General features: G+C 45.3%; 1 protein-coding gene across 2 annotated transcripts; it reads right to left on the minus strand.

The window, feature by feature from the left end:
* Positions 1-209: 209 nt before the first annotated feature.
* Positions 210-7261, minus strand: LOC148214031 (zinc finger protein 202-like). Of its 2 annotated transcripts, none has more exons than XM_088128912.1 (6): positions 6719-7261; positions 5551-6155; positions 5130-5244; positions 4935-5002; positions 3651-3780; positions 210-2762 (listed from the first exon to the last, which is right to left on the minus strand). In XM_088128912.1, exons 2-6 carry the CDS (start codon positions 6082-6084, stop codon positions 1096-1098), a joined length of 2514 nt encoding a protein of 837 aa, XP_087985038.1. In that variant the 5' UTR covers positions 6085-6155; positions 6719-7261; the 3' UTR covers positions 210-1095. The 2 variants fall into 2 exon arrangements, with proteins under 2 accessions (XP_087985038.1, XP_087985040.1); XM_088128914.1 differs by having other exon boundaries at positions 2633-3451.
* Positions 7262-8341: the final 1080 nt, after the last annotated feature.

Raw genomic sequence — 8341 nt, forward strand, 5'->3', positions numbered from 1 at the left:
CGAGCATGGCTGCCCCACAGCTGATCCTCTTGTGTATCTGGCTCTGGAAAATCAACTCTTCTCTCTCTGCCTGCGTGTTTATTCCTGGACAGGAGACAAACCATGCCTTCTGGCACTGGGATAAACGTAAACTTAATAAACAATAAATTTCTCTTATTGGTGTGCAATAGCATTGGCCACCTAAAATAACAGTACGTTCAAAAATACAGTTCATAATTAAAACGACCCTTTTATTTCCAATGGTAAATTAATTTCTCTTGGGCTGCTGGCTGTGAGGGTCAAACTCAAAGAAATCTTTTCCCAGTTCAGTGTACACAAATAGAAAATGTATAGATTTAAACAACTAAATCTAGAATTTACATGGATTCTCACCAAACAGATCTGCATATGTGAAATTAGGTCATTCCTCCTCCTGAAGCTTTTCCCATGCTCGACACATTTATATGGTTTCTCCCATGTAGATCCTTTTATGGGAAAAAGAGAACTATTTCTGGTGAAGCTTTTTCCACACTCCATGCATTCCTAAGGTTTCTCCCCCATCTGGATCCTTTTATGACTCATAAGGGATGTATTTCAAGAAAAGCTCTTTCCACACTCCATGCACTTATATGGCTTCTCCCCTGTGTGAATCCTTTTATGGGGAACAAGGTGATTCCTTATTCTGAAGCTCTTTCCTCACTCCATGCATTTATACATTTTCTCCCCTGTGTGGAGACTTTTATGATATATAAGGGATGTATTTTGAGAGAAGCTCTTTCCACACTCCATGCACTTATATGGCTTCTCCCCTGTGTGAATCCTTTTATGGGGAACAAGGTGATTCCTTATTCTGAAGCTCTTTCCTCACTCCATGCATTTATACATTTTCTCCCCTGTGTGGAGACTTTTATGATATATAAGGGATGTATTTTGAGAGAAGCTCTTTCCACACTCCATGCACTTATATGGCTTCTCCCCTGTGTGGATTCTTTTATGGTAAGTAAGAGCACTGCTAGTAGTAAATCTCTTTCCACACTCCATGCACTTATATGGCTTCTCCCCTGTGTGAATCCTTTTATGGGGAACAAGGTGATTCCTTATTCTGAAGCTCTTTCCTCACTCCATGCATTTATACATTTTCTCCCCTGTGTGGAGACTTTTATGATATATAAGGGATGTATTTTGAGAGAAGCTCTTTCCACACTCCATGCACTTATATGGCTTCTCCCCTGTGTGGATTCTTTTATGGTAAGTAAGAGCACTGCTAGTAGTAAATCTCTTTCCACACTCCATGCACTTATATGGCTTCTCCCCTGTGTGGGTCCTTTTATGGGCAATAAGGTGACTGCTGCTTCTGAAGCTCTTTCCACACTCCAAGCATTCATGTGGTTTCTCCCCTGTATGGATCCTTTTATGGGAAGTAAGTTCACTCCTAGAAGTAAAGCTCTTTCCACACTCTAGGCACTTATATGGTTTCTCCCCTGTGTGGATCCTTTTATGGGAAGTAAGTTGATTGCTTGTCCTGAAGCTCTTTCCACACTCCAGGCACTTATATGGCTTCTCCCCTGTGTGGATCCTGTTATGACATATAAGGGATGTATTTTGAGAGAAGCTCTTTCCACACTCCATGCACTTATATGGCTTCTCCCCTGTATGGGTCCTTTTATGAGAAATAAGTTCACTCCTAGTAGTAAAGCTCTTTCCACACTCCATGCACTTATATGACTTCTCCCCTGTGTGGATCCTTTTATGATGGGAAGTAAGATGACTGTTTTCACTAAAAGCCTTTCCACACTCCATGCATTTATATGGTTTCTCCCTTGTGTGGATCCTTTTATGGGAACTAAGTTCACTCCTAGAAGTAAAGCTCTTTCCACACTCTGTGCATTTAAAGGGTTTCTCCCCTGTGTGGATCCTGTTATGGGAAGTAAGTTCACTCCTAGTACGAAAGCTCTTTCCACACTCCAGGCACTTATATGGCTTCTCCCCTGTGTGGGTCCTTTTATGACTCATAAGGGATGTACTTTGAGAAAAGCTCTTTCCACACTCCATGCAATTATATGGCTTCTCCCCTGTGTGAATCCTTTTATGGGCAATAAGGTGATTCCTCATTCTAAAGCTCTTTCCACACTCCATACATTCATGTGGTTTCTCCCCTGTATGGATCCTTTTATGGGAAGTAAGTTCACTCCTAGTAGTAAAGCTCTTTCCACACTCCAGGCACTTATATGGCTTTTCCCCTGTGTGGGTCCTTTTATGTCTCATAAGCGATGTATTTTGAGAGAAGCTCTTTCCACACTCCAGGCACTTATATGGTTTCTCCCCTGTGTGGATCCTGTTATGATACATAAGGGATGTATTTTGAGAGAAGCTCTTTCCACACTCCATGCACTTATATGGCTTCTCCCCTGTGTGGATCCTTTTATGAGAAGTAAGGGACCCATTTGCACAGGAAAGAGTGAAAGTCCAATTATGATTTTTTCTATTGTCTCTCAAGATATAATCTTCTCTTTTGGTTTGGGTTGGAGAGTGTTCATTTACAACTAATTGGTCTTTTAATAGTCTTACACTTTTTCCAGTATACTTTTCCTTTATTTTTCCTTGTTGGGCAAGAAAGCCTTGCGTCTTGGGATCCATGGAAGATGAACTTTCCTGATTCCAAGTCTTTGACTGGCTTCTCTCATGACTTTCTAGTTGCATCTCCAGTTCCTTCTCCATTCCGCCTCCATGCCTGATCACTTCGAATTTTTCACTGGGATCTTTATTCTCAAAGCCATGATCACCTTCAAAGGAAAAGAGAAATGAAAATTATAGCAAGGGTGGGGGAAAAGATCAGTCTGTAGGAGGTCATACGATTTTCTTTCTGAATTTCCCTCAAATTTCAATATATCGCACATTTGTATCCTTACAATCACATGGTATAGAAATGATAATTTCTATAATCATGAGCCATAAAAGCTTTGAAAACATCTACAGCACCCGGTTTGTTTAGAATCATCCTTATATAGTCAAACCTTACCGAGAGTCAGCGTTGAGTTGAGGAAGAACCCGGGGAAACATCCAGGGAGGCCTTAGGAGAAAACCTAACATTTATCAAAGGGTGGTCAATAACAGGAAAGACCAGTGACAACTAAATCAGTTTTGAAATTTGTCCTTTTTTCCTACCCAAACTGCCTTCCATTTGCTCTTCATTTTTCTCTGGCCAAAATCAAATGGTTGCAGAGATAACAGTTCTAGAGCTCTTCTATTAACCCTAAACAGCATGTTTGCAATGGAAAAGCAGCACCATTTTGCCCTTAACCCCAAGGCTCAGGATAGAAATCAAAAGGAAGACAAGTGATTAACCCAACAGCCTGAATAAATGAGAATCCTTCAGAGGACAGACAGGGAAGCATCTGGGCCCAAAAGGATGAAATCAGTGTGATGGAGTTGAGCATCTCCTCAAGCCATGGAGTGAGTTTCTCACTGATACCTTTAAAAAGAAATGGAAAAATCCACCAGATGAGAAATGGCAGGGGATGCATCTAAGCAGAGAGCCATTGACCTCCTTCCTTCCTTCAAGCAGGAGAAGGGCAGATCTTTTCCTTCCCCCCCTCCAAAGAGGTGTGCTGATGGCATCTAACTACAAAATGTCTTCCAAACTCTCTGATGGGAGAGAAGCAAACCCTTACCCAGAGAGGCCACGTTCCTATAATTTTCCAGCATGACTTCCCAATGCAGCGCTTTTTGGTGAGGATCCAGCTGAGACCACTCCTCCTCGGAGAAATACACAGCCACCTCCTCGAAGGACACAAGACCCTCCTGAACAAGGAAAAAAAGAACAGAACAGGCCAGGAGGATTTGCAAGATCTGTCCTATTCTTCACAAATTCCCAAAGCAAAGATATGCACTAAGTTAAATGGCAACGCTTGGTGGGATTCCAAGGTTTAGGTGAGAAAATGGAAAGAGCCAAAAGCTTTTGACTGAAGAAATATTTCTGGCAGGCTTGATCAACTTGATTGCTTCTGCAGGACTCTCAGTGCCATTCAGTGAAAGGAACCCTACTTTCCTTCTGGATCAATCCATCAAGCAATCCATGCGCCCACCTTCAAAAGACTCTCAGCGTCTTGAGAGGAGAACTGGCAGATGGGCTTCAGAAACTCCACCTATCAGTGTCTCCAATCCTTCCTGTGTTTGCAGAAGAAAATCGGAGGGGGGGGGGCGGAGAGATTCTTTCTAGCATTTTAGCAAAGGGCTTATGGTGTCCCCAGAAGGACTAATCGTGCCATGCTCAACAACTTCAGGAAAGTGCTGGGGGAGCACAGCCAGGGATTTGGGTGGGGGGCCATCAATATCCAGAGGCACTCAAGCTGGGTTCTTCTCCTCCTCAGACTGCAAGAAAGGTGCTAGTAATCTGAGCTATTGGCTGAATGGGAGACAAGAAAGTGGAGACAATTTTCTGGGAAGGAAATTTCTCAGCCTTTGCCAAGCGGGATTCCTTGGCCTCCAAATCCAGGCACAAATCAGAGGATTAGAAATTACTTTGCAAGTTCCTTAATTATATGCTCTTTCAGAGCAATTTCTACTTAAAATCTTTTCTATCTGGCCATTTTCATTGGATGTTAATAGCCTGGCTCATGTGATGTCCTTGTATTTCATATCACTGGTTGGAAACAAGGCTTTTTAAAAATGGCAATGTTTCAATCTAAGTACCAGTCTTAAAAAAACATTTCCTAATAAGAATCTCAGGGGAGGAATTACAAACGATGGTATCCAAACCACAGACTTCAGAGGAGGCTAAGCTGACTGAGGGCAACTTGAATCTTCCATTCCCCATTCAGTGTTGCTCAAGGACAAGAAAACACCCAGGCCCAAAAAAGGGGGAAAAATGTAAGGAGAGAGTCCTACATACACCAGCTTGACTATCTGAAGGAAAGGGAGAATACAAATTCAATAGATAAATTTCCTCCTCTTACTGGAGCTGGAGGTTCAGCCACTGTTTCAGCTGCGCCAGAAAGAGCAGACAACTTCGTTCGAGTCTTCCCTGTGAGGGAGAGAGAATTTTAAAGTGCAGAATTAATAAAATAGGAGGAGGCATTCTAGAGAAGAGAAGACATAGAGAAGATGAGAGAGCTGGGATCTCTCTGGGGAATGGGAGGGCCTTCAATTACCTCCCGAGGTTTCCTGACTTGGATCTTCCTGAGAGATCCTCCTGAAAAACAGGTCCTGACAGGGACTGGATTTACTCCTCCTTCCCTCAGGATTTCTGATGCCCACAGCGAAGGACTTGAAATAGGAAGTAGGAGAAAAGAAGAAGAATTAACAGACATCACACAACATGAGGTGGATTTTTGTTCTCTGAAAAGAACTTCAAAGCCCCCAGGGTCCATAAGCAAGGCTGGAAAGTGAGAAAGGAACGGCTGTCCCAAATCTATCTTCTAGAATGGATAACGCAACATCCCACAAGAATAAGTGAAACACATCCACATATTACAAATTCCAGAAAACTCTCGTTGCGAGGGGTTAAGAATTCAAGCAGATAGTTTATTCCCTTCAGACCCCTTCTGGGCTCCCAAAATGAATGTCTCTCACCTGCAACTCGACCTGCTCCTTTTGGTCCTCTGCCTGGCTCAGGAGGAAGCCTTCCACCAGGGCCACTGCCTGGGAGCTGGTCTCTGCTCCGCACTCCCGCACCCAGCTCTGCATCTGCAGGGGCAGAAGGGCCAGGAACTGCTCCAGAACAACCAGGTCCAGCACCTGCGCCTTTGTGTGCTTTTCTGGTCTCAACCATTGATGACAAAAGTAGTGGATACGCCTGCAAAGTCCTCGGGGACCCTCAGCCTCCTGGTATTGGATGCTCCTGAAGGTCTGGTGCTGAACGTCTAAACGGGTGGTTTCCTCCTCCAGGACCTTCTGCTCAGTTCTTGCCCAGATCTCCCCACAGCTCCCAGGCTGAACAGCAGAAGAGCCTTCTCCACTTCCCTCACTTGCTAAGGGTTGTGTCTCCATTCTTTCTCTCTCCCGTACCACAACTCCAAAGGGGTCCGAGGAATCTTGTGGCTCTCCAAATGCCTTTTCATTCATAGGACTGTTCCTGTAGCTGCAGGAATGACCACAGCAGGCCATTCAGCCCTCTTTGCCCAAGAGAGGATTTTGTCAGTATGCGAAGACCTACAAAAGGCTTCTGGTTTCTGTGTCTGAGATGCAAAAGAAAAGAAATTCCAAGAATTAGAAAGTGATGGATTTCACCATTGAACAACACTCATCCCCATGGAGGGCACCACTTTTCTGAGCTGGTATAGGACTGGGGTGGCATTGAGCAGATGAGTCTGTGCTTATTTGTGTGTGTGTTGCAAAATATGGGGTTGACTTCCATGAAGGACTTGGAATGCCCAATAAATGCATCTTGGAGCATTTTCTGTTTCTTTTTCTCAGAAGGAAGGGCTGGCTTTTTAAAAACCCATATCTACATTTCCCTACAAGCGGGATTCACACAACATGCCAAACCCCAAACAGGTTAACATACCACCAAAGTCCAGTTCAGGAACAATGAAATGCCAGTGAAATGAGCCTGGCTTGGGATGTTCTACTTCTGTTTCTTCAGTGTTTGCTTTTAAGAGCCAATTCACACCAGGACACCCAGGCGGGTTCAGACAACATGCCCTAAGCCCAAACCGACCCCCCAAGCACAGGGGCCGAGTTCACACAAAGCACAGGGCTTGAAGGAAGGAAGCTTAAGAGGATCTCCTGGTTCACTCACCCTCCTAAGATGTGTTGAACTGCAGAGGATCCAGCCCTATTTCAGCCTCATCAGCGCATGGTGAGAATGCAGACACAATCTCGGGCACCTCCTGCCTTGCAAGGCTTTTCTTCTTTCCTGCTGGAGATTTGCAATGCAAACTCTCCCCCCCTCCAAGGTTTTTCCCAGGAAATGGGGCGTGAAGGCTCCCCCAGATCCCACCCTCTTTCCTGGGGATCCTGGATTTGTTCCTGGGAGCAGCACGGCTGGTCTGGAGCTCTGCTTCCCCCCTGCCTGTTATGTGCATGGAAAGGGGTTGCAGGGGAACATGGGATTCAGGCTCTCCCACCCCCAGGACTCAGAATATTGAACCCACATGAGGACTTTGGCTGCCTCTCTCCCTTCTCCAGCCGGGGAACCCTCTGCCTTCCTTTGCACAGGAAGAGGGCCATGCTCACCCAGGACCTCCTCTGAATTTCTTCCCTGCAAGACTTTCCTGCAGCGTTTTTAACCTCCTGTGAAGCTCAAATGGTTAGAGAGAGCGCACGCAGCTTCCTAGATAGGCAAGTCATAGTGATGTCACTCTTTTTCCCAACCTCCTCTGGAAAGCCACCAGAAGCACTTGGTGCTCCCCTCTCTTTGCAGAGGGAGCCCCCTGGTGGATTCTTTGTGCAGCGCAGGACCTCATGAAAAGAGGGGAGAAAGGGTGTTATTTCCATGGGGTCAGGAGGAAGGGGGCTGTGGTGTCCCCTCGATCAGGAACCCTTCTCCATCCAGCTGCTTTCGACAACTGTTGAATATCTCCAAGCTTCCATTTTTAAGAGAGGTTCTGTAGAAAGTTGCATCCCGGGTAGAGGGAGCAGATGGAGCAAAGGAGCAGACAGGAAATGGAATTCAGCATTTTTCTTACCTAAGAGATTAAAGATAATCCTGTCTTGATTCTGTATCCCATAACAGAGGTGAGTGGGAAACTCTGACAGGCTTTCAGGATTCTGTTCTTATGCCCCACAACAACATTGCAGAGCTCCAGTAGGCTTTGTGGTGTCCAATTCCTGACCTGCCTCACCTGAAAGTGGTGTTCCTCAGATTCCACCCGGGATACAGGATGGAAATTGCATTGGTTGCACTTATGGATGACTTATGGAAAGACTAGGATTGGGGGAGTGCAACCCTCCTTGATCTTTCAGAGATTTTCAGTACTCCTGACCGTGGTCTTCTGCAGTGTGTCTGAGGGAATGCCCTACTTTGCAGTGGTTCTCCTCCTTCCTGAGGTCGTGATGGTGGAAGAGAGTTCTGTCCAGAGATATCTATTCTGTGCATGCTCCAGGGATCTCTCCACTTACTCCTGCTTTTCAAGATCTACAGGGAAGTGCTGGGGGAGGTCATCTGTTGGCCTAGATTCTGGCATCCTTAATACGCTGGTGATACCCAGTTATTTTTCACATCCCCAGGCAAAACAGATGATGTGGTGGAAGTGCTGACCTAGCGGCTGTTGGAGTCTGAATGGGAGGGGAACAGACGGAGTGAATCTCTGCAAGATGGAGTCGTTCTGGACCTTGCAGTTCCAGGGAAATTCAATTTTTGACTTTAAACAGAGATGTACCGATGACTGACCCACAATTTGAGGTTTCTCCTAGACTCACT

This window comes from Python bivittatus, unplaced genomic scaffold (genome assembly GCF_059951505.1).
Source record: "Python bivittatus isolate LINGU-HERP-01145 unplaced genomic scaffold, Pbiv_v1 ctg000820_np1212, whole genome shotgun sequence".
Taxonomy (NCBI): Eukaryota; Metazoa; Chordata; class Lepidosauria; order Squamata; family Pythonidae; genus Python; species Python bivittatus.